This window comes from Linepithema humile, chromosome 6 (assembly GCF_040581485.1).
Source record: "Linepithema humile isolate Giens D197 chromosome 6, Lhum_UNIL_v1.0, whole genome shotgun sequence".
NCBI lineage: Eukaryota > Metazoa > Arthropoda > Insecta > Hymenoptera > Formicidae > Linepithema > Linepithema humile.
The window spans coordinates 4,743,818-4,771,371 of NC_090133.1; the positions used below are offsets into that span (position 1 = coordinate 4,743,818).

Genomic DNA, 27,554 nt, shown 5'->3' on the forward strand with positions numbered 1-27,554 from the left:
CGCTCACAAACCCGACACGGAAGACTCGTTCCTGCGGCTAATAGTTAAGTGAATACAGACGTGATTATCATTGACAATGGATCTTTTCTTTTCAAATGCAATTAATATATTTTTCTATTTTTTTTTTTTCTTTGAACTCCCTTTAAAGCATTAATAACAATAAATTTTAAAGATCGTTCGTCTTTATAGCTCTACGCTTGTAAAATAGTCAATTATTCAAAACACTGCTTTTAATTATGTAATACACAAACGTTTCGTAATTTGAATTAAAACTGCAAAACGTACGTATATCTTAAAATATAAGAAAAAATTGAGTCGTTAAATCTGAATTAATCAAAAGTGCAAAATAATCTTTTCTTATTAAGAATATCCCTGGTAGAAATTTATGCAGTTTGACTAAACACCCGGCCAGTTTTACTATCTAATATTACTGGTTTTTCTTTATATACAAAAATACTGCATCGCAACTAGGCAAAATTGCTTTGACTAATTTTGTCAAAAAATATTTTAACAAAATATATCATTAATATTAAAAGGTTTTTAATCAGTCTTTAAAATAAAAAGTTAATAAGTTTAATAATAAGTTAAGTTTAAATTTAATAAGTTTGTAAAATAATTAAGTGTAAAATTAATAAAAATGTGGAAACGCGTGCAAAAATATACAGCAAAGAAAAAAAAACTTACAGAATTAAAACAGCTTAGAATACGTAACTCACATAATTCTGCCATAAAAATTTCAAGAGAGGTTAAAAGTGACAATTGTCAATTATCTATTTATTGTCCTTTTATTGTTAAGTAACTGAGTTCAGATTTTGTAATATTTTTTCTATGTAGTAACTACACGAAAAGCGTTACGTCTTGATTGGGATCCTAACAGTTTTACTGTTCAATTACTAGGAAGAAACCAATATAACTGCTTAATAACCAATCGAAAACTGCATTAAATTTCTATCAAGGATGTTGTGGTTTTTCTCTATTTGTTGCCGGACCATATCCGATATTGTGCGGTTTAACATCAAACTTGCGGACAGTCATTATTAACTCCGCTGGAAAAAAAAAGAATCGAAAGATCGCGTAGTGACAGAGCAAATTTACGTGTCATAAAAGCTCATCCTATAATTGATGGCTTATGCGCGCATTGCTATTTCAAACAGCAAGATTTTTTAAAAAAAGTTTGCTATTCTATGTTACACTCAGAATTTCTCAACATGTATCTGATTCGCCATTAAATAGTTATAAATCATCAAAAATTCTTCATTTATATTCGATTAAACCGAAAATTCGTTCAGATTCTATCAAAAAGTGAGAAAGCAAAAACTTAAAAAAATGAAAATAATTATAATTATTTAAATTATTATAATTAAAAATGACATATATAATCAACTATACTTTATAATTTAACATAAAAGTGTATTTCTGCCATTTTATACTCTTCTATTGTCAAGATAAATTATTATAGATACTTATTAATGGCCAGTATTAGTTGCGGTTAGATCAGCTAAATTAGTAATTGACAAAAAACGTTTAAAGTTAAAAAATTGCAAAAGTATTGTGTTCTTTTATAATATTTTTAATATTTTGACAAAAATTATTTACAATTGTTATTACAATTGTTGCTATCGTTGCAATTATATTGTTGTTGAAATGTATCATGTTGCCATGTGTCACTATTTTTTTCTGTTATTATCTCCATAATTAAGAAGTTTCTTTGAAACAATTAAAGAGATAAAGAATTCCGGTTTTTAAAGACTATCAAAATATTACCTTGAAATATACTTCAACAAAACACCAAGCGTGTTTTACGCCGTAAACTAAAATTACCTGAAAAATGGTTTAATATTATTAAACGAAATAACGGATACGGATATTGATTAAAATTATATATATTAATATTCAATACTTGATTTTCTATTCTTTAATTTGATTTGATTTAACTTAACATTGAATTAATAACTTGAATTAATAACTTATACCATCCAATTATACGTTGTGTCAAATTTTATGCCGAAATGCGATTAAGTTAGATACTTTATATTATTTTCAAATACAACCTTTACATAAAAAACAAAAAAATTATTTACTTGTTCCGTGAATATATTTTAAGTTTTTCTTTTTTAATGTTACATTTAAATGCGCAGTTGGTTTAAAAACTAACGATAAGTTATCAGTTGATAGGTCTTGTGCAATAAGTTCATAACAAAAATAAACTAAAATACAAAAGTTAATTGCAAGGGACGCATTAAATGTATGAGTTGGATATTTTTAATAACATGTTTAGATGATTATATAGTCTATAAAATGCAGAACTACCGTGTACGCGTCAGTTGCACATCAACAATTGACTGCATTTGCGTTGTATCTTGAAAAAAGACGTTACGTTAATAACATAAAAAGTAAGTAAAATAAAACATACGTGTATAATTAATTGTAATCTTTGATATAATAATTTTTGGCTATATCAAGAAAAATAAATTGATCACGCTTGCATAAGCAGACATGCATTTAAACTTGTTTTAAAGAATTACTATTAAAAACATGAGAAAAATGTGTGTTTTAAGCTATGATGAATAAAAAGCAATTATTGTCATACATTTTTTTAAATAATATAAAGAGAGACTATATATAAACATCGAAAATATATTTTTCTAGAATCATAATAGTGTATTACATTCGAAAATTTTGCGTAATAAAGAAAAGAAACACGTTTAAATTATATACTTATATATATGTACATATATATATATGTACATGTCTATATACAGAATGTCCCAAAAATTTTGACACAGCGGCCGTATGCCGGTAGAACAGACCAAACTGAACCGAAAAGTCCTCTACCATTTTACAATTTTCACAAGGGTTAAAGAGATATTAATTATTAAAGATTACCGAATGCGAACGCACGGCTAAGATACGACCGCCTACAGACTACGGTCGCTAGGCGCGCGGCGTGCGGTAAGCGGCGAGCGACAAGCGGCGAGCGACAAGCGGCGAGCGGCGAGCGACAAGGGGCGAGCGGGGAGCGGCGAGCGGCGCGTCTCGCTAGACGTTGTTCTAAATAATTATTTTCTATTTTATAATTGAAATAAAATCTAATGACACAAAAAATGTGCAAAATCTTTGTGCATACGTACACGTATGAAAAAAACGAACGGTTTATGATAAACTATCACGCGTCGAAAAATAATTTCTCTTTCTTTTAACAATGCGCTATCGTTTCCACACTACCTTGCGGTAGATAGCATAGTGCGCTTTTTTATAGTGGTTTCCCCGATAGGCCTAATCCACTCTCATTTTTTAATGCAAGAATCGTGCGAAGTGCCATCCTTTTTCTCGTATGCAGAATTCGGCCCTTCGAACAATATCGCGCGTTGCACGGTGCGCCATGTCCGGCGTAATGGTATTGAAGGCCGCAATAATAGCTTCACGTACTTCATTTTCTGTTTTTTTACGACAGTTTCCGATTAGATTTTTTACGTAGTCCCAAACGAAAAAATCTAATACATTTAAATCTGGCGACCGTGGCGGCCAGGTGATAGGGCCACCTCGACCAATCCATCTTTCTGGATAATGCGCATTTAATAAATCGCGAACTTGGCGGCGGAAGTGCGCTGGTGCTCCATTGTGCTGATAAATCAATTGCACTCGCATATTTAGGGGCACATCGGCGAGAAGCACTGGCAATTTATTTTGTAAAAATTCCGCATAAATATCGCCATTTAAACGCGGTGGGAAAAAATATGGACCGATCTGAAAATTATTATTTAAAATAATTACTATATTTTGTAACGGAAAGTTATTTTATTTCTACAATTAACTACTTACTACTTGGTTCGCAATTATTCCAGCCCATACGTTAATGGACCATTTACGTTGAAACGCGCCTTTGCGAATCGCATGAGGATTTTCCTCAGCCCAATATACAAAATTTCGCGAATTAAATACACCGTTCGGTGTAAACGTAACTTCATTGCTCCATAAAATATGATCCGGGAAAAATTCGTTTTGCCGACATTGCGCGAGAAAGCCTGTACATATTTTACTAACAATTATTTTATGTTAAAAGTGTTATGAGTATACAAAGATGAAGAGTATACAATACCTTCACAAAAATTTACACGTAGTTGTGCGTCTCTCGGTAATTTTTGTTGTTGCACCCGTTGATAATGGAACGGATGTAATCCATTTGTACGTAAGATACGATGTACTGTGGTACTAGATACACCTGTATCATGCGCCAAAAGACGTATACTCATTCCAGGATCTTCATGGATAGCTTGAAGAATTGCTTCTTCATCACGAACACGAACACGACTACACACTGGTCCAACAACACGATTATGTATGAGACATCCTGTTTCCCGAAACTGTCGGACGACACGATAAATTTGACGTTTCGTAGGATGTCACGCGCGACGAGGAAATCTCTCCGCGTAAATTCGTGCCGCGGCACTTGCATTTTCTCCCGCCAATCCGTAAGCAATTATCATATCACAATATTCTTCTGAAGTAAATTTCATTATTGAGAATCACTATGTACGGATTACACACGATGCGATGTATGTACACACTAGAACAGGAATGACTTCTCACATGAAGTTACACGCGTCTCGTCGGACATGTCAGGCATACCGGACATGCGTGGTTCACCTCTCAATATTCGTGCATTATAACTGTAGATATTCGAAAAACAACAACGCCGTTTCAGAGCCGTCTCGGGAAAATTTAATTAACAGTACATAGTCTGACGTATCCGTTTTTCAAATCTACAGTTTATCTACAGTTATAATGCACGAATATTGAGAGTGTGTACATACACGATGTGTGGATCCAATAAAAAACAATTGAATATCAGCGTTGACAAAAAACTATCATAATAATTTTGGCATCGTGTTTTATTTGTATGTACACTCAGAGACAAAATAATTTAATATTAAAAATTATTTATTCGGTGGGTGCTAATAGCATATTTATTTAAATTGCTTAAATAATTACATTACTTAAGCAAAAATATCTAATTTTAAGTAAAAATTAATATTTACAAAACTTTAAGTTTTTAATTTAAATAAATATGCTAATAGCACCCACCAAGTAAATAATTTTTAATATTAAGTTATTTTTTCTCTCAGTGTAGTGATTCTTAACAATGAGATTTACTTTACAAGAATATTGTGATATAATTGTGTACAGATTTGCAGAAAAAAGCGCACGTGCCGCAACATGGATTTACAAAAGAAATTTCCTAGGCGTGCGCAACATCACATGAGACATCAAATTTATTATGCAGCAGTTTTGAAAAACAAAGTATCTCGTGCATAATCATGGAATTGTCAATTAGGTGCATTGTCGTATTCATGATAAAAAACAATTCTTTTAATTTATGAAGATCCTGGAATGCATCGTTTGATGCATAATTTAGGCGTACTAAAAAATTGTACATCACATTTTACGCATAAACAGATTACAGCTCTATTATCAGCATATGTAATTGCAATTACTAAAAGACAAACAACTCGTAAATTTTTGTAAAGATATTGTTATCAACGTTGTATATTCACAATATTTTTAACGTATATTAATCAGTAAAATATACACAAGATTTCTTTTGTAACGTATTATCTACCGCAAGGTAGTGTGGAAACGATAGCGCATTATTAAAAGAAAGAGAAATTATTTTTCGACGCGTGATAGTTTATCATAAACCGTTCGTTTTTTTCATACGTGTACGCATGCACAAAGATTTTGCACATTTTTTGTGTCATTAGATTTTATTTCAATTATAAAATAGAAAATAATTATTTAGAACAACGTCTAGCGAGACGCGCCGCTCGCCGCTCCCCGCTCGCCGCTCCCCGCTCGCCGCTTGTCGCTCGCCGCTTACCGCACGCCGCGCGCCTAGCGACCGTAGTCTGTGGACGGTCGTATCTCAGCCGTGCGTTCGCATTCGGTAATCTTTAATAATTAATATCTCTTTAACCCTTGTGAAAATTGTAAAATGGTAGAGGATTTTTTGGTTCAGTTTGGTCTGCTCTACCGGCATACGGCCGCTGTGTCAAAATTTTTGGGACACCCTGTATGTACAATATATATTATTATAATTATATTTATATATATATATATATATATATACAGGGTGTCCCGCGAGACTTGTCCCACCGGGAACAGATGGGATCGAAATAAATATAAAAGTCCTTTATCGTTTTACGATATTCGCAATAATAAACGAGATATTAATTTTTACATTTGGACTAATGAGAGCGCGTCGAGAGAAGCTCTCCAGCCGCTCGAGATCTAGCCCGGCCTAGTCTATCATACATTGGCTGCGGGTGGCGCGTTGGAGAGGCAAGAGGGGAAACGCGCCATGGCTCGGCGCCCGGCTCACGTCTCGCCGCACCGCGCCGAGCCGGGCTAGACCTCGAGCGCCTGGAGCGCGTCTCTCGACGTGCTCTCATTAGTCCAAATGCAAACATTAATATCTCGTTTATTATTGCGAATATCGTAAAACGGTAAAGGACTTTTATATTTATTTTGATGCCAAAGTAATATGAGCTTTATAATTAAATATAATGCTTGTGCAAAAAGTTAATATTGTTTAATCTAATTGATATTTCGAAGTCTATGCTATTATTTCTTTTCATTTTTTCTTTATTATTATTAATTCTCGATTTATATTATTTGCAGATGAAACTCATTTTTGTCTTTGCAATGATTATGATGATCGCACTAACAGCAGTTTTGACTGAAGTCAATGGAAATCCACAGACTTTTACTTTAACACCTTTTCCAAATATTGATCTAACAAACATTACAAGTATTCCAGACATTATAAACAATGGTCTACCAAACAGTACAAGTATTAATTTATAATAAACCATACAATCAGTATTCTATAAAAGAATATATTACTGTGGATGATGACTTCCAAGTTTGAGGAAAATTAATAATTAAAAGAAATTTGACAATATGAAACTTATATTATAAATACATAAAAATATGGTGATAATTATTGAATAATCATATACATGTAAATATCTTATCTTCAAATATATAAAACTGTTGACAGTTAAGATATATTCACTTTGATACGTATTGATCCTATAATTGTTATTTGATCCAAATTTTCCAAGAATTTTTTTATCTTAAAAATTTTTATTTATATTGATCTTACAATTGACACTTGGAGTGTTTTATTTTATTAAACCGATGGAGTAGCAGGAGGATCTCAAGCGCTGAAGATGGCTGAATGATCGGCCGAAACGTTTGCTGCTTATGAGAAACATTTGTTAAAATAAAAGATTCTAAGAACTACAATCTTCTTTGGCTTGAGATCCTCCTGCTACTCCATCGGTTTAATTTTTTGCGAGCCTAAACTTCGAGTTTTCATTTAATTATTTGCGCTTGTATAGATGACAGTTCAAATTAGTATACTTATCTTTTATTATTCAGTTTTGTTTGAATAAATTTTTATCGCATTTGTTTGAAAGTTCAAGAAAGGTAATGCATTCTTTTCCTGTCACCTGCATTACAACGCTCATAGTCGAACGGCTTTTCGCGATGCGACTCGCAGAGAGACAAAAAGCAGCTTCAACGTATCGCGTAGTATTCAAGGGCTGAGAGACGAATGAAAAGAATCGTCTCTTGAGCGCGTAACCGAGCAGGTAGAAGGTTCATTTGCTGAAATAATGATAACCGTAATGGCAACGGTCGCGTCGGCGGCTGAGAAACGACTGGAATTAGTAGCCGCGTTTCCCGGTATCGGAGCAAAGAGACGCTTTCCGTCGCCGTTTCACCACGTCATCGTCATCATTGTTGTTGTTTGTGCATTTCGCGTAAACGAGTGTCGTCGGTGGATACCCGTAAAAACGGATCACGCGAAAAAAGAGTTAATGCGGGGAGATTCCTGAGAGAAGAGGTCTCCGTCGCCGCGACCGGAACCTTACGAAACTGGTGTATCATCACGACATTCTTTCAGCGCGCGAGCAATGAGCAAACGTAAATTTCTGCGCTTCTTTATGCTCGGTCGGACGTTTAAAATCCACTTTAGTCTGCCCGGTCGTGCACAATGGGGACCACCCAGCGCAGGAGTTGTTCACGAGAGAAGCGCTTCTGACTCCGATATCGCTTAAATTACATTAAGAATATAGAATAATTTTCTTAATCTTCTGCGAAGGCAGATATATAGGACACTTTAACATGCAATCCTTGAATTTTCTTCCCCTTACGTTACTGCACCTTTGCACCAAGAATAAGAATGCAGTTAAGAATTTAGTGAGACACGCAACTACTGGCGCGCAACAGGTAGTAAGCCTCGGTCTACATCAGTATATGTATTCATCATATTCATCGTCGCGAGCGCGACGAAAAGTCCTTGGGAAGACGCAACAGGCCTGGCATTTTCTTCGATGAAGGGCAGTGGAGTATCCTGGACGGGAGCGAGAGCGGGGGGATGAAACAGCGGCAGATAACGCGTTTTTAATGCGCGTCGTCGGACATTACGGCTGAAACGCAGTAATAGAGGGACCTCCGCGCTGACGGAATGCTCATTCTTGTTAGGACGTACTTGCTCCGACCATTCGCGCGCGATTTGTAATGCGCGTTTAATTGTGCGCGTCGGTGCTCGCGACTTAATGAAGGAAATCAATCTTGCTCGCGCCGCATTCATCTCAATTCTGTGCACCGCTCGTCCGCTACGTTTTGTTCTCGATTTCAATCAACCAAACGATTCAGAGATTCGTTCGGCGCCTAATCGCGGGAAAAATTCGGTGTAAAAATAGTTCAATTTTTTAACGGAAGGACGCACGGAGATTATCTTATCATTACCTTATTAGGTTGAAAAATTGGAAAACTGAAAACTTCGATATCTAAGAAAAATGATATAATAAATAAAAATAAGAAACCAACGAGATACGATAGTACATTTTTTATTATCTTATCAGGTTGAAAAATTTTATACATTGAAGAGATATCGCGGATGATCGGCGAAATCGTAACTTTATTTCAATGAAAAATGTCCATATTTCCGTAATAAAAAGTATATCTTTCACCGTATAATACTTTCAGCTTGAGCGATTTATGATTTTCGACTGCGATTTTACCGAAGAAGAATTATCGTGTTACTCTGTGCAGCGGCGAGCATGTATATGCATATACGCGCAAGGCTATTGGAGAGACAGGCGCATTGTACCTGCGAAATCGATCTGGGCAGCCTTCGCCGACGCGTTTTCGCAACGCGTATGCGCGTGGGTCTCGTTTCATGTAACGGCGATAATATGGAGAAGGTGAAAGGGAGGATGAAAGGAGGTGCAGCCGGGCAAGGTAGAAGCGAGGAATTTCTATCTCATGGATCACTTTCGGTCACTGTCGTTTTTATTTCCAATCTTACATTTTTCCAAGCGTTAATCAACATTGCCGTTAATTAGATAGAGACTTTCGCATCGTAACGTGTTGCTGTATCAACTTTGACCAAATTAAAGATGATAAAACGACAATACATTAGCACTTTATATGAATTGCAAGGAAAGATACTAAGTGCTAAAAATAAATTATAATATTAATCCTACAAGGTCTACATTTTTGTTAAGCCGAAACGATATGCTGAGCAAACATTTTACAGGAAACGTTATCAGTGAAGAGGCATTAATAGCACACGATACCTCTCCCAGATATCTTTCACAGACTTAATGCCATTTCCATGTAAGCCCGCGAGGAAACGAAGTACACGAATATTATTCGATTCGATTGAGAGGAATTGCAAAGTGCATCATAATGTCTGACTCGCGCGCCTTGAAGAAGTGTACCGCGCCTGTCGCCGCGGCGATAAACGAGTTTATCAACCGCCGCACAATTAGCCGCTCTTCATGGAGATATTTCAGCGTGGGCACTGTCCTTCTAGCACAGTGTGTGTCGCAAACGTGAGAGATGATAGATAGAACAAGGGGGAGAGAGAGAGAGAGAAAGAAAAAAGAGTAAGAGAAAGAGTATTCGCGTAAGGAACGAACGGAGACGAGGAGGCGGACGCCTCCGATGGATATTTCTGTGACATCGAGACGCCCGTAAGCTACTTAGGATTTAGCTTAGCCACGGTCATCCGTAGGTGTGTACGCGGCTTTATCCCATAACGACGTCCTTGCACCTTCCCACACGGAGGACGTTTTATAGCGCCAACGCGCGCCGCACTCGTTACGCTTTCGCTCGGGCGACAATGCACCGTGCCGCATAATTGACGGAACGAAAATCAAAGTGGCGGACCTGTCCGTTAGAGCGGCACTACCGAATGAAAGACGGAGACAAAATGGAAGAAAAAAGCAGATGCATAAATAGTTGGAGACGTTTATCGAAATTAAGATATTATATTAGGATTGAAGCATACAAAGCGATTACTTCACGTTAATGAATTGCTAAAATAAATAATTAATCGACTCAAGCTAAAAACAGAAAAGATCGAGATAAGGCAAAAATTTACATGATTTTAATTCTATTAAAAAAAAAAAATACAGAAAAAACGGGAAAAAAGAAGCAATGTAGTTAGTTTTTCACAAAAAAATAATGCTATGCAGTTTGTACGTGCACGTATTTAATCACTGGCGCATCACGGCGACACGTATCATCATGTCCGCGTGTTGTCGCTCTGAACTTACGCAATCGCGCCGCGAGATATAAAGCGAGACTGGATGGGTTTTTGCGAGTTTCACGGGCGTTTCGCGCGATTTTCGCTTATGGTACGTAATTTAGAATCGCAACGGCATAAAAACGGCCATACGCTTCTGGCTACCCTAGGCGCGCGGGTATTGAAACGGCTGTAAATTACTGAGCGACTGCCGCATCGGCGCTATTGACGGCTCTAAAATGTTGCCCTGATGACTTAACTGGAAACTCTAAAACCAGTTCCTAATGACTTTTTGCGGTGGGATGGAGCGACCGGCGACAAAGACGGGAAAAACGCGCGGTCCACGACGAGTAAAGCACGAAGATGCGTGTTTATTACGCCGCACCGAGCGTACCGCGGCCGCTTGAATTATTAAGAAACATCCCGGCATCAGAGGCCAGCTGGACGGACCACCTCGACGAAGGGGGAGCAGCTGAGAACGGCCCGCAGGCTGTTTCCACGTCGTAAACAGGCCTATCGAATACCAGCGATATACATTATTGCACAGAGTAGATTTTTCCACCGTGCGAACACAATGTCTCGGCTGCGATGTTAGCCTCTTTCGGTCTTGTGATTTCAATCGGCAGCGTCTTTATTTCACCACATTTTGTTACTTTTTAAAACAACCGTACAATTTCTTGAATCTGTATTTCATATTTACGAAAATAAACATTAAAGAGAAGAGGATGGAAAAATTGAGATTACATTGCGCGTAAAATGTTTCGTTCTAAGCAGTTTTACGCAGTTTTAATCCTCTTATATTATAACTTGTTTACGCAAAATAAACTTTTTTTATATAAACCAATGAGCAAAATTCGTATTTATTAATTTATTGATTGAATTAGCATTTTAAAAAGGATTTATGAAATTATATTAACAAAATAATTTTAATATTATATATTAAAATATTCATGATTTGTACTGGTTATTAAATCTACCAAATCCATCTACTTTTATTCTTATTTATAATTAAATATTACTCATTATATATTAAATATTTAAATAGAGTGCAAAATTGATTCTCTTGTTTATGCACAATCTTCTACGTGTAATTTATAGCCACACTATATCAATATGATAGTATTGTTAATTTCTTGGAATTAGAAAGTTAAAATAATTATTATTTCAAAGACAATTTTTCGTCGCGTCAGAAGTTGTCGGAAAGCGAAACCGAAGGATAAGGAAGAGATTAACAGCACCGCAGAGATCATCGTCGACGAGAGGATGAAGGATCGAGGAAGTGGAACGCCAGCGTCGCAATCGCATCTCATATACGAGTTATCTCGCGCAGAGTGTAAGGTCGGGGGTCGATTCTCTTCTCCCCGACGAAAAATGAGCCATGCGCTTGTGCGCGCCAGCGCGCAAAACAGAAACGGCAGCGCTGTCGATACCGCGCTCGTAAGGTGAAGGGTCACCGCGATCGTTGTAAAGCACATCCACTTCTGGGTTCGCGGTTTCGTCTCGACGGCCTGTTTCTCGCATCCGCGAACTCCGTGTCACGGAATACGATAGAGCTACGGCAAACCGGAATTTCTGACCCTCGCCGATCGGACAGTTTCGCCTCATCGATTGCATCGAAACTCTCTCTCTTTCTCTCTCTTTCTCTTTCTCTCTCTCTGTTTCTATCGGGATATAACAAAACGGAGAAAAAAAAGAATACAACTTATCTTATTGCTACTTTAAAAGAAATATATTATTTACTTTTGAGAGCTTTACTCTTTTGATGCGTTACTCGATCAATTCGCGTTGCGCGTTGATACGTGTCATCGATAGTTGTCATCGCGATGTTCGCGTTTTGTCGACGATTTTGTTTATTATCAATGTATCAAAAAATGCGTGTAAAAGTCATCGTTATTCTTTTTAATGGCGAATAATACAAAAACATTTAATAAAACATCGAAGATTCAAAAGTCGAAAGTAAAAACTCGACCGCGAATCGCACGGCGAAAACAATCGGTTTCACCCGCGGGAACGGTAGCGGTCGTAGACACGCGACGTAGACACGCGTCGAAGGTCAAAAGTTGAGGATGACTCTGTACTTGTACGCCTACTTCCTAGGTTGCACGTCACGAAGGTGAATATCGCCACATGATTGATAGGTCGATGCGCGCGCGTCTCGCTCCGGGTCCGCGCGTGCAGCCGACGAAGCGAGGAACGGGCCACTTTACGAAGAGAAAGGGGGAAGAGGCATAAGGTTAACCACTGTGGTGTACACGGAGACACGATTACCACGCGAACGTGGAGCAGGGTGAAAGTTTACGTCACGTTTTGTTCGCTCTCAAAAAGACGTACGCAATACGGTCTCTTCGAAGATGATGCGCTTTCGATGTGGTTTGCGGTGCCATGTCGAACCTCGCAATTTTCAAACATATCTTACGCTAACCACTAAACGATCATTAAATTGCGAGAAGTTCCTTATTTGTAATGAGTTGAGCCGAAAACTCGTCCAAATTCTGCCAAGAGATAATATTGAAAATAATTTGTACAACTAACTTTACATACTTTAAATCTAACAAATTGTACATATACAATTTTAATAATTTTCACTCTTTCTCCATGGTTAATGTAATCAGTTAAATAATATAAGACCACACGTCTTTGGCCTTCTGACCAAAATTGTTGCAGTTATTGCAATTATTGCCAATATTGCAAGTGTGGCAATTATTGCAATTGTTGAAATATCTTATGTCATCAACTTCGATGACATTTTCTTCTGACATTGTATTTTTCTTATCATTTTTTTCAGTCTTCCTGGAAGATTGCATTCTTGGAAGCTATCAAAAACAACCTTGAGATATATTTCAACAGAAGTTAGTCAAATTTTACACGTCGAATAATAAAATTGCCTGAAAATGCATTTAAAAAATAATGGATATTCATTAAAATCATATATTAATTAATATTAAATTAATAAAAAAAACATGAAAAACACAAAAACTGTACGTAACTTGTTTCACAGATATTTTTCAATTTACTTTTTTTAACATTACGTTCAAATATGCCGCTAACTTGAAAATTGACGATAGTTATCGTCGACGATAAGTTAATAGGTCTTGTGCAATAAATTCACAATAAAAATAAAACTTAATTGCAAAAAATGCATGAGTCAGATAATTTTCGATAATTTTGGACAATTACATGGCCTATATAAACGCAGAACTACAAAGAGTGTGTCAGTTGCACGAAGAGAATAACTGATTGCATTCGTCTTGTCTCTTAAAAAGATACGTCTTGTCTCTCAATATTTAAAGTAAGTACAATAAAATATACGTGTATATAAGACTGATCTTTGTTGTAATACCTTATAATTGTTGACATACTTCAGTTTTCAACTATACCATTATTATTGTAAACGTATCCAAGTAATCGTGGATTTAAGAATGTTATATTTCATGTTACATTGCATAATACAATTTTTGCCACATCGCACACCCGCAAGAAAAGTAACACAAATTGAAATTTTTCAAATTTTGTTTTATATGCGGATTATGTTCTAAATACGATCGACCTTCAATCAAAAAAATAATACAAGTTGAATTCAAATACTTTCCGTGTGAGTCCGCTATGTTTAATATTGCCGTAAATAATTAATTTTAAAATTATTGTTTAACCAAGCATAGACAAATAAAATTATTTTCCGTAAAATCAAGCTTGTTACAGATGATTTATAATTTGCGACAAAATTTTAGATAAAAATCAATTCATAATATTATAAATAGGAAACATTATTAACGCAATTCTTTCTTTCCGCTCTCCTGAATAATTCGATATTTTTTACTTGTGTCACTTTTCTTGCAAGACTGTGTGTAATATTTATATTTTTTTCTATATATATTTTCATATTGTATTTAAAAATATAATCAAAAAGTTCGTTCTATCACCTTTAATTTTGACACAAATATTATTTAGAGCATATGTAAACAACATAATATTGAAATTCTTCGCATATACAAGTAATTGTTATTTCTTTATAATTGAAAAAATTAAATAAAAATCACTAATAATTTGATTTTAATATACGTGACACGATTTAATATAGGTGACACGATTAATCAAGTATCGAGGTTAAATAAAATAAATATTGACTACGAGTGCATATGCAAACATGCAACTAATTTTATTTTTTTAAATTTATTGGACGCTCGAGAAAAATGTTTTCCGCAAACAAAATATAAGAGGAAATTAATTATTATCATACATTGTTTAAATTATATAAACATACTATATATTTTAATAACACTTTTAAAACAAAAAAATGCATACAGAAAAATAAAAAAAACACATTTAAATTATACACGAAAAATATTGTTAGTTTTATCTTTAAACATAATACTTTTAATAGAAAATCAATATTGTTCAATGTAATAATATTTAAAAGTTTATGTTATTAATATTTTGCATTTTTATATTATTATTGATTCACAATGTATATTATTTACAGATGAAGCTTATATATGCCTTTGCAATGATTATGATGATCGCAGTAACAGTAATTATGTCTGTTAACGGTGATACAGATACTTCAAAAGAAACAAATTCTGATTCCTATGAATAGAATCCTAAAAATTAATTTTACGATATGAGTTACATGGTTGAAAAAATATAGCAATAGTTATTAAATAATGCTATAAATATTGTACTATCTTCAATTGTACAGAACTGTCGGCAGTTAATAAAAATATGAGCATCTACTTGCATGTTTTTTCTTTTATAAATATTACAAGATCAAATTCTTCTTAGATCTTTAAACCTTAACTTTAATAATTTTTATTTTTATAAAAACCTTGCAATTGTGTGTGTGACACTTTATACTGGTATGAAAGAAAGTACATTTTATGAAAAATATACATACAAAATACTGACTTTTAACAAATAATGACTTTTATTTCACTTGTTTTTTGTTTTCAGAATGCAATTTACTATGTTCGTGCATTATGTCGAATTGTGTTGAAATATCAATGTGCATTTACATTATTCGTTTTACGCTTTACAGCGTAAATTTAATAAAAAAAATTAATGTAGAACATGCGGCACTATGTATGAATTCTGGCGGCATACAAGAACACGACGTACAATTTAATGCACGTTACATGACACGAAGATTATGTTTCGCTCTCCGAGCAATCGTATTAATTTCATAATTCAAATGATGCCTACCACAGCCCTCTTCAAAATCCTGCTCTATCCCGACATCGTAAGTAATTCATAGCGCGAGAATCCCCGCGGCGGATTACAATGGCGGTTCTAGTTTCCAGCGCTCGTATTCATATGGTTAATAGCAACGACGGAAACATCTGGAATAACATATGTCCGCGAACTTTAAGACGTATTTACACGGCTCTTTCTTGACGATCATCCGATCAAAAGTATCGTCCACGATACATACAGTTATAATGTAAAGAATAAAAATTTCTAAATACATCATAATATTAATTATGTTTAGTTTTAAATATAATCTAAAATTAATTAATCGGAATTGAACAACGCAGTGCATTTCTATAGACATTCCTAGTTTTCCACAAACATTCAGAACAAGATTACAAGACTCTTCAAGGATCATGATTATTTTTTTACAGATCATAAAATGATATAACTGAGATGAAATAAAAAACATTGCATCGATATGTTACTTTTATAAATCAGAAAATTATTAATATCAGAAGACTCCTAATATGACGCAGAATCTTAAAAGAGAAAAGTCCCTCTTCATATTAAAATATATGATAATTTTTATGAAGGTATACCACTTCATCCAAAACAAATCCTAAACTAATTGTAACTCGCGTAAATGCGCCTTTATAGCAACGCTAGATAGAATCGAACGAGATAGAGACACGGCTCGCGCCAGGCGCGGTGCACGCGCTTTAATCTCGCTAGGATTCGATGGAATTAATGGCCACGCCTCGTGCGAGCGCGACTCCTTCGATTTCCGGGGCCGCGGTCCCGGAAGAGATCCTTTCTACATGTGTGCACGCGTGCGAGAGCGAGGCCGACGCACTCCTCGCGATGCGATGCCGGGATGCGTTCGGATTCTGGAATGCGGCGCGGGGACGCGCGATGCGGCAAATATACAGGACTTAAGCGATCCTGGGGACGCGGAGAGACGAAGCCGGGGCCCGATAGAGTCGGAATGGGAGGGAAGAGTCTCGCCGATGTGGAAGAAGGTCAGGAAAGTTAAGAGCGAAGTTAATTACCGGTCAGCTCGTCGGAACTACCGGCGTTCGCGGCGTGGTCGTCTAGGATGATCGCCGCTCGACTTCATGCTCGCGCCAGAGATGCTCTAGGCTCTCTCTGCATCTGATAAAGACTCGGATCATACGTTATTTTTGTTTGCAAGCAGAATCGCAACGGGACTTTTATGTGAAAATCGATTCATGTAAATGTAAAAACTTACAAAAATTAATAAACATTTGGTCAGTAACATTATTTAAACAACTGATAAATTTTAATCGGAAAACCGATCATGTTTGTCCGATATTCAACAATTAGTACCGCGTGAATGACTCATTTTGGAATAAGTTCGATACACTTGTTGATGTCCATATATGAATATTGCGAAAGAGTTAATGCACAATATCCGTCGGCAGAGAAATAGAAAACGCACAAATGTCCATAATTTCCTAACATCGTGGTTTAGATGTAATAATCGACATAAATATTGCATAAAGTATGGTTGTAAAGCACATGACTTTCATAATGACATGGTCAAATCTTAATAATAATTTACAGAAAGTATTCCAATATATATGAATTTATAATAATTGCACAGTTTACTATTATTTTATACATAATTGTTGTTGAAATAAAACTTAAAATATTTGTTACGTGAATTATTTTTATAGTTTAAATAATTTAAAAAATTTTACTAATACAGGCTGATAGATCGTGTATGTAGTTATTTTCAAGCCGAGAGAAAGCCGGCATATCGAGAAAGTTGCGAGTTTTCCTGCTTCGACAAGTGTATGTATTTTTCGGTGCGGGATTACGATTAAATAACCATGCAGATGTAATCACCGGGCGCATGATTTCACGGTTGAATTTATAACGCGCCAGACAAATTGGAAAGGAGTTTCGCCCAGTGCCAGAGAAACGTTATACAATCGGCCAGATTGTAAAGAGGAACCCGTGATATTTCGTAGCAATAACGTAATGACTCGTCAGTTCGGCACTCATCCTCACTGATTCGCGCGATCGAGAGTTTATGCGATTTTTTTTAGCGCTGACTATCTTCGGACTTGCGAGAAAGCGAATCTTTTAATCAATTTGCAATAAATTATAATTACGTAGACGATGAAGCTAATAAGTCTCTACTTAATTTGCGCAGTAGATAAATTCTTACATACAAGCCAGTTAGATTATTCTGATCAGTCTTTTTGCATCTAAATTATATAATGCTTCTATTATCGATCGTGTTAAGGTCGATCATAAATCGACCTTTATTTGACTCTTTATTTTGAGAATAATGCTACGAAAAAGTATTGGGTGTAGATCAAAGACTTTTTTCCCACACAAATTTTATAAAACATCATCTTATAACTTTCATTTAACTATTATATATTTTGAACGCTTGCAAAGCATTTTTACAATATTAGCAAACGACATTCAGTGGATCAAATAAGTTAATGATTGTTAAGATTGTTGAGAACATGATTTTTGTCTCTCGAATGTTAAATAGAGGATGAGAGAACGATGGAAATCTGCGGGGAACAAGAAGCGTTACGTAATCTGTTCGTAATGCAGAAGATTCGAAGTCCAGAGCGTCCGTCCGCGTCCATGAGGACCTCCAGCTTTCTCCTCGACGCGAACTGCCGCCTGCGGCACGTAGAAGAGATCAACGAGATGTTTTCGCGGTACGCCTGGCATACAATCGTGCTTATGCCCTAATCACCGTGTGACAACTTGCCAACGTGATCTAACATATCATGCAAAATTCAATTTCAAAAGTAATACAATCAAGAAATTCTATGCGATTCGAGCGAATATTCACGCCACTTTAAGTAAATATTCGTGAATGCATTTTAATAGACATATCATATTATTATTTATAAATAGAATGTTATTTATAAATAGTTCGCAGAAAGTTTGCTACGCTATTCTATTCACACGTAGAAAACGAATAACTATGATCGCTAGTTTCCGCATGTCATAAGAAAATACCGCAGATTATTGAACAATGCAAAGGTCATTTCTCGCTGCTTAGTAATTGCACTTGCGCGGTTCTCAGAGGCCGGGCTGTATCTCATCTGGCATACCTAGTTCTATTAAGAAATACCAAGGTATTCATTGTTTCCACAGAAAAGAAATGTCTAAAAATATTTGAAGTCAATATTTAGAAGCTAATGCTAATTATTAGGAAATGCAATATTTTAATTAGAACTCGTAGTTAATGCTAATTCTAATTAAAACAATAAACCTGATTGATTTTAATAAATGCAATTATTACTTATACATATATAAATTATAATCCGCATGTTTATAACAGTTTAATAGAATGCTCTATAGAAATTTTCTATGTTTGAAAAAGATTATTCCGCATGCAATTAGAATCGTAAATGTTTATCGGAAAGACTGAAATGCCCTTCGACTTCGAGTCGAAGTGATTAAGTCCTTCTCGGCCGACCACTACTTCATTGCGTGACAAGTATGTAGGCTGCATTATGTACTTACTTAGTGAGTATATTAATTTGCATTTGCCATCACATTTGCGGAGATATAAGTATGGAAATGACGAGCGCGTCGTAAAGGCGTATTCGTGACGGCTTTGATTGCAGGCAAAGATCGCGAAAGAGCAAGTAATCGTTCATAGAGACGTACTTTTCGTCACGTCAAACAACCTGTTTACAGACGAGTTTTGAACAAATAATGATTAAAAGTGCAAAGCAATGTAAATGTCAAAGAGATGGTTTTATATACATAAATAATTTGAAATAAATTTTATACAATCGATATATAATATACGATAATACGTAATTTAAAATTGAAATACTATTAAGTGTTAAAATTAAAAAATAATCTGTTTTAATTATGCTGCATAATTTATTTATATTAACCAAATTATTTCATGCAAATAATCTTGTTCATAATTTATTTTTGGATAAGATAAAAAGCTATCTTGGAATTATTCATTAAGGAAATGTGCAAGCGATTCCTTCGGAAACAAGATTGTTTGTCGTTGATCGCGGCTGGATTTTGCATACGCTTTTACAGTCACGGTGATCTCAAAGCTCGCGCCACAATTAAATGGTTTGATCTTTATAGCTGACTAGTTCAAAGTTTATCTTTCCCTTCCAATGTGAAGGGAAAAAGATAAACTCTGAACTAGTGCAGCCAGTTCAGCTATAAAGAACAGACCTAATACTACAGGAAGTGCAGTCTAGGGTGCACGTGTACTGGAGCACACATATCCTTGAGGAAGGATAATGTGTGTTTCAGATAATAAGCACCGTACCGCGCTGACTTAACTCTATTTGCATAAAAGTATTAATTACAATATCATAGTTTCGCGCAATGCACTGCTTGCTCATATTTCTTTCACCTCCATTTCTTCTTCATTTTTTATCTACCATGTTATCTTTTTAATTTAATATATGTAATATACATTTCGTATATCTTTTTAAAAACATTGTCGTCAAAAATATATAGAAAAGGGAAAAACAGAAATATTCTGCTTATATAGAGAAAATTTTAAAGTTTAATTTTAAATATTCAATATTTTATAGATCGACAATTTAAAAATAGAACTGGAGCAAGAGAGAAACTTTAAGAATTCTATAATTCGAGTGGAGTATTATTTAGTAAAATTAAAATATCATCAAGAACATCAATAGAATCATTATTTAACAGAACTATTAATTGTGTAACATTCAAGGCTAAGCGAAGATTGCACTGAAATCCAATCAAACTACGTCAGTCATCGGTCGAATTTAATTTTCGCGTTCTATTTTCGCGAAGCGAAAGTATGCCAGCGTGAAATTTTTGATGCCTCCAAAAAGATTGCCAATCATACAATAGCGCCGCTTTGCTTTTCAAGTTGGTTACAAACACGAAATGCCACGGCCGAGGTATTATTGACACGGCATAATATTTCTGTAATGACCGTTCGCAGGAATAAGCTGCAGTCAATAGACCGATCGATCCATCAGATTACACAGAGTCCATTACCGAACACTTCCTCAAGCCCATATTTCTCCTTCGGTGCCCATTATCGCCTCGTTCATCGACACTGAGTGAACAGCGCGAGTGATGCGCGGAACATTATCGAATATTCGCAAAAATCATCGCGCAGCTGTCCCTAGTCGGAATGGAGAAAAAAAATCGTTTGACCCCATAGCTGAAAAGTGCTGCCAGAGGCCGGCTTCAATTGACCGGATCTTTAATTGAACCATTTGTTACAATCTTTATACCTTTTTTTTATAATTATGAACGAAAAGGAATGCGAGATATCCGTTACAAACAATTTTAAGCCGTAAAATTAGTCGCTCATGTCTGTATTTCACACTTTTATATTTATATTTATCCTTATAATTTAACTTTATGCGCATTCCAGTGATGCAAATTTAGTACCAAAATCACACCTTAGTCTCTCAAGTGTCAAGACTATCGTCTTTTTATGCATTTATGTACGAAAATTATGCTAATATTCAAGTACGAGGTTTATATCGGAATTTTCGGAGTCATGGATCTTTGCGCCGCGGAAAATCATTAAGATTCCTCGCGATTCTCGCGGTGCACGAGAGAAAAAAAGAGTGCCGCGCCGGTAAATAGGGGACACAGACCTCCCGTTGATAATCCTGCTGGAGAGCGAGAATCACGACGCGGGATTATTACGCTTTGCACGTGCGTTAAATACCGGGCCGTGATTATTCGAGTGGCGCGAATCGAAAAACGAGGAAGAGCAAGCACGCGGTGTCAACGACCTCGGCTCTCGCTCGTTCGGCGCGTCATGATGTTCCCCGTTCGACGTTTACACTCCAAGCACCGAACGCGAATATATACGAACTTGGCCGCTGGTCGATCTCTCGCGAGGTCATTGGACCAAGGCCGGTCCTACCTGCCGGTCTATAGCGGCACGTATGTACGTGGCACGAGCTCCTATCCCCCGCCGCGGTTGCGGAGCGTCCGCAAAGCACAGCCGACGCCCACTCGACCTTTAGAAAATGTCCTTTCTGCGCGCCCTAACGAACGGAAGGAAAGAGAGACAACAATGTCGTTACTTCGTGAAAACTCAAATAGACTCGTGTTTATAGGAAATGCTCGAGCATCGGTCTGTAGACATCTGTAGACGAGATCGTCTACAGCTCATCGTCGCTGATCACTTTAACCGTAAACGCATGCTACAACGTCATCACATTCTGTGACCTAATAACAGTCGACAGCAGAAATAAATTGATATGCTTTCCGTTAATTGATATATTGTTAATTAAAAGATAGAAAACGCTTTCAAAGAGAATTCCTATTTACGAATATTAATTAATTAATTTCTACAATCAATTACATCCTGCTTTCGGTTTCCCAAGGCGAAACGCTGAAGAAATAATAATAATATTGCTGTATTTTTATTACACATAATGCGTTTTGAAACGTATTATCCAGCTTATTATTGTTTAAAGAAATGTCTTACAACTGAGAATATCTCAAACCCTCCCGCGTTTCATTCGCATACGCACAGTTTCAGCAAAATATTGCTCAGGCCAAGACACGGCGCGCGGCATAGCGGTAATTTACGAAAAAGGAATTAAAAGAAAAAAGCGTTTTTATAACATGTAAAACGGCAACATCAGGTCGTAGCGGATATTCCCCTTTCTGCGAATCCGTCGTAACGAGCTGGGCATGCTTATCGCTCGATACTCCGCTCCACATGGCGAGAATAAAGTCCGAACGAAAACGATCGCGGGCGCGTCCGCAGAATTTATACGGTGCTTTCACCGCGATGAATTATCGGCTTTTACAAAATGATCCTTAGACAAGATTCCCGTCGTACCAGTCAACGGCCCGCAGCCCGATTGTGTACACTTTACGACATGCCGGGTTTTTCAGCCGGTGATACGGTGTTCAAAAACATAACGAAGAGAACGAGAGAAAATTTGGAAGTAATTATGCAAATTTTCGCACAATAAACAACATACATTAATTAATTTATTAATTAGGTGTTATATAGATCTTTAAAAATGAGAAGCGTGAATGTTTAAAAAAAAATGAAGAGAAGAGCAAGAGTAACTAAATTTACTAACATAGATGATGTATTATATTTTTCATTAATTTAGGATAGTCACAGTTTTTTTATAAAAAGAAATAAAAAAAAATATGTGTGTTTATGATATTTGAATGCTAAGTGCTTTGAAATGCTATCTCACTTTGTTAGGCCACTGCTCCCGGAATACTGCGCGAGTTTCTGTCGTCGGTTTCGAAGGAAGCGAAGCAGGCATGGGGTTTCGTCAAGTTCGACAGAAGACACGGCGCAACGTCGCATCTGCATCGAATGCTTAGCGCATCATATAGCATTATAATATACGGACGTGGATTCGAGAATGTCCGAGAGATGGAAAGAGAAAAAGAGACGGAGGGAGGCTCCCGTTGGATCCGCGTTGTTGTTGCCGCGCCAAGGTGCAATGCCACCATTACTCTTGCCCGATGCACTTCCTGCTGCACTCGGCTCGACGTTGGGCAACGACGTCGATGCGCTCGCTCATTCGTCATTGCAATTAACGCGCCATTAACGCACCGTGGCGGTTTGTTTGCGCAGCGCGTCGATAACTTGTATTAAGTAGATAAATAAACCGGTTTTATTTATCTTTAAGGTAATAACAATGATAGATTTATTTATCGCACTAACAAAAATTATGTGGCGAGTTCTGGGATTTGCTCCATTTTTGGAGAATTTCAGGAAACTCATTTACTTTTACATTTAACTTAAAATTAAGTAATTAAATTTTTAACAAAATCTTACTTTAATAGAATCTTAATTTAAAAAAGATAAACTCTCAAGATATTAGAACTAATCACACATCTAATTTTAATTTAACAAGCGTTATTTCGTCTGAGAAAAATTGTTAAATTAGAAAGGTGCAAAAAAATGTAGATTACATTTGTATGAAATCACAAAAGGGAATACTCTCTTCATCAAACTATGCCACCAAACATTCTGTGTAACTAAGTTCGGTGCCAGTAATGAATTTGATTCACGTAACATCGCGACGGCATTCTTGTTACACATAATAAACCGGTCTAACTACGGATTGTAATTGGTTGACGGAAGGTATACTTGCGGATTCTAGCAACTCGTAATACAATTTGCAGGCGCACTGGTTACGCCGATCTCGCTTAATGGCGAAAACAACAATAATTGTCGAGCATCGCTTGATTGCCAACTCCGCGTTTCCCATCCTCCCTTTCCGCCGCTGGCTTTATACTCTTCCGCGCATCATTCGTCACACTTTCCGACCCTCCGCGAATGCGCAATTTCTTGCGCTTTCTTATGAGCGCGGGAGATTTTCCCCTCGCGCAACTATCATATTCCGCTACTCAAGCTCGAAGAGATTCCGTCTTCCTGCCTTTTCCTTTCATCAAATCAAAGGATATAATAATATTGCGCTGTTACACTATTATTGTGTATCATTGCCGCTTCTTCTTTGTAGCTTAAGTCAAACCTCTTTGTAATAAATCGTATATTTCAATATCTCTTCATAATATAAAAATTTCGCGATGCAATAGTAATAGTGAAAATTATGTTTAGGGGTGAGTGGGGTGGTGGCGTTCACCTAAGAAAAATTATTAATATTTTCTTCTTAAATTGATTTTTTATCAAATTTGTTGAAAAATTATATAATATAGAATTATAGCTTTCAATAAAATCATTAAAATAATTATTAAAAATATTAAATTTTTATTTATCGATGTAAAAAAATAAAATAATTTTGATCGGTGTAGCCTACCTGTGTCGGTTCAGGACGATCAGGCTGCGGGTTATGGTAATCATGATGGGGTCATGACGATTGAGTCTATCTTGATTATGCATTTCAGGTGCGGGTCATGATAATCAATTTTGTTAACTTTATTGTGTGAAAAAATTTGTTTATTAAACTCTTTTTTAATATTTTAATAACATTTTAAATTATTATTAATATATTATTAGAATATTAGAACAATATTAGAACAGAATATTATTATTATTAATAATAATATTATTAATTATTTATTATTAATAATATTATTAATTTTTTATTATTTTCTCAAATAAACTTAACAATTAATGTAATAGGTAATAACGTAAGACCACCCATGTAAGTAGATAATGACAGTATGTGACATAACCTTCTTCGCACGCCCGAGCGCCGCGATCCGCACTCCGTGATTCTCATGACCCCGATTGCTTGCATAGTTGAAAAAGTACGAAAAAATAAAAAAACATGGATAATTATGTTTCATTTATTGTTATATGAAAGCTTTAAACAACCAGATTACAAATAACCATAAAGTACGGTATGCATGAGAATTTAAGTATGCTAAAAACCTTATTATAATGTCATTATTTTTTATATGAATTATCACTGAAAATTTTCGTCAAATGTATATTTTTTGTAATTATTCGTATATGCATAATAATGTAATATTTTAGATAAATTTTATATGAAGTAAAAGTTTAGATAAAAAGTAATATATATTATTCTTTAAAATTCTCATAATTAAGATGATTGATCCGACCCGCTGAGCATTATGACCCCGCTCTCCCCTACTATTAATTAAAAATGTTCGGGCACGGGTAGGTGTTCGCACAATTTGGCGGTGATCACGCATCTAACCGGTGAATATATTGGACACACATAAAGCCAATCACAAATTCGTTTACAAACGTTTCGCAGCCATGTGATCAAGCGCGCGGGCGTTACGTGGCTTTAGCAGGGGAAGGCCACGATTTCGAGCCCCGCCTGACTACTGTTCATTTAAAAGGCTTCTAGCCAAATCGTTTTCGGAACTCGGGTCGAATTAGCAAAGGTTCCCATTTGAGTACTCCGAGATTCATATTGTTCAAATCTTGTCTATCCCGTCGGTTCTGCGTGTAAAGTGTGTGCACGAATAAAACAGCTAAGCCAGTCCAGTGGAATTTCTATTTTCTTAACACCATCCCCAGAAACCCGCTCCGGCGAAACAAAAAATAAGAAATGTTTCGATAATTTCGAAGGTGTCGCGACAAAAAACTAAAGTTTAATTTGCCAGAAATTTTGAATAGTTTATAAATCAAAATTTATTAATTTTGATATCTGATCGAAGAAAGAGATCGGTTATAAGCCGATGAAAGAAGTCGCAGACAAAGAGAGCAACTTTCGCGCGACAATTTCAGTGCTTCTATTAAGATGAGTTTGATAGAGGAGACTCCTATTATTTGAGCGTGACGTCGATAAACGTGGCGATGGAAAAAGCAAATAACTTTATTAACGGCCGTGTGCGTCGCTTATAAACTCCGGGACTCGTTACTAAGTATAACCCCGTCGATTACTTTCAATTCCGTCTCCGTGGGCAAAATCGATTAGCGTTAATGACAAAAATGAGAAAGTCATTTATTTAATGGTATCGTGGTCCTTACCCAGTTATCCCTCCCTCCCTACCGAAGAGAGAGAAAGAGCGAGTGGAGCGGAGGTTCTCGGGACTCCTGTTACCGGCTATAGGGCCCCCGCTCTGCCACGTCGTGCCCCGTACCTTTCTTCGATCGCTCATACCGGCACGATGTCGATGATCGAAAGCACGGGGCCGTCCGATACCTCGCGGGACTTGTATCCGTGCAACTTCCTACACGCGAGCGCGCGCGGCGTGTTGTAAATAATCGACATCCGCTCGCAATAAACTCGTTGTAATCGCGACCGAATGGCCGTGTGCCGACCGGCTGCCTATGAGATTCCACGGGCTCCAATCGTGCACGCAGCCTGCGTGGCAGCTAATCGATTCCGCAATGCAATTTAAGTATCGAGCCGAGTGCTATTCAAGTATCACGAGAAGATGTTATCGCGGATGTGTTCACAGGAAAATCGAGGTCATTTTCTCCAGCGTACTCGTTGACGGAACTATTGGCAAAAATCAATACGCGAATGATCGCTTCATTTTGCGTTGCATGTTTGGGGATGAAATTCTGTCATTGTGTAAATAGAAATAATAAGTGATTGGACTAATCAGACTCAATTCAGAGTAAATGAATTAAAATACGCAATATCGAAACATTTATAGATTAAAGAGCAAAAAAGAGAAAACGTTTCATATAAAAAACATTTTGAAAAGTTAAGAATAAAGATCAGCAAGCACATAATCGCTGTCGAGGCATTTATCGCAAAATATAAGTATATACAATAGTATTTAAAATAAAATTGTAAAATAAATAATTTACATAAATAATTTTTATATATGCCATTAAATTATATTTTTCTTATAAATATATTTCTTGAAAAACGTAATAATTAAATAAACGTATCAATTTTTTATTTGTTATTCTTACTTTCAAGAATGGAATAATATTAATTAAAGGTATCAATTTTTAAGATGTTAATATTATTTCCATTTTCATGGATTTTCGTGCGGGAACGGTTGTATTCGAGATAAAAGCGTAGTGGCGACGCTCACGGCAACGATCCATCGCTCTTTAAGGCTTGATCTCCCGCGGGTTAAGCGCTCACCTGGCCTCAGGTAGTCCCGCGTGCTACGCAGGAGACCCCGACCCGCCGCGACTGATCTATCGTCTTGAAGAGAACAGGGGCTGTTCCGCGGGGTTTGACGGCGTAGAAATTAACATGATACGTAGGAGTACAACATGTGTAGCAATAAATAATAGTAATGCCAGGAGAACAGTAACTGACGTACAGCAAATTTTATTGGTGAACGACTGTTGGTAGATCATGTCGATAATAATTCTCCCGTATATCAATTAACG

At 36.3% G+C, this 27,554-nt stretch overlaps 1 protein-coding gene and 2 long non-coding RNA genes across 3 annotated transcripts; 2 read left to right on the forward strand and 1 right to left on the reverse strand.

The window, feature by feature from the left end:
• Positions 1–839: 839 nt before the first annotated feature.
• Positions 840–7,064, forward strand: LOC137000493 (uncharacterized). The gene is made up of 2 exons (XR_010890726.1): positions 840–2,393; positions 6,679–7,064. It is a non-coding gene; the product is annotated as an uncharacterized lncRNA (long non-coding RNA).
• On the reverse strand, positions 2,671–4,231 carry LOC137000413 (uncharacterized). Its single transcript, XM_067356867.1, has 3 exons — positions 4,116–4,231; positions 3,823–4,039; positions 2,671–3,747 (listed from the first exon to the last, which is right to left on the reverse strand). The coding sequence occupies exons 1-3, from the start codon at positions 4,229–4,231 to the stop codon at positions 3,295–3,297; spliced, it is 786 nt and encodes a 261-aa protein (XP_067212968.1). The 3' UTR covers positions 2,671–3,294.
• Positions 7,065–12,158: 5,094 nt separating the features above from the next.
• Positions 12,159–15,333, forward strand: LOC105676985 (uncharacterized). The gene is made up of 2 exons (XR_001101494.2): positions 12,159–13,892; positions 15,084–15,333. It is a non-coding gene; the product is annotated as an uncharacterized lncRNA (long non-coding RNA).
• The last annotated feature ends 12,221 nt before the right edge of the window (positions 15,334–27,554 follow it).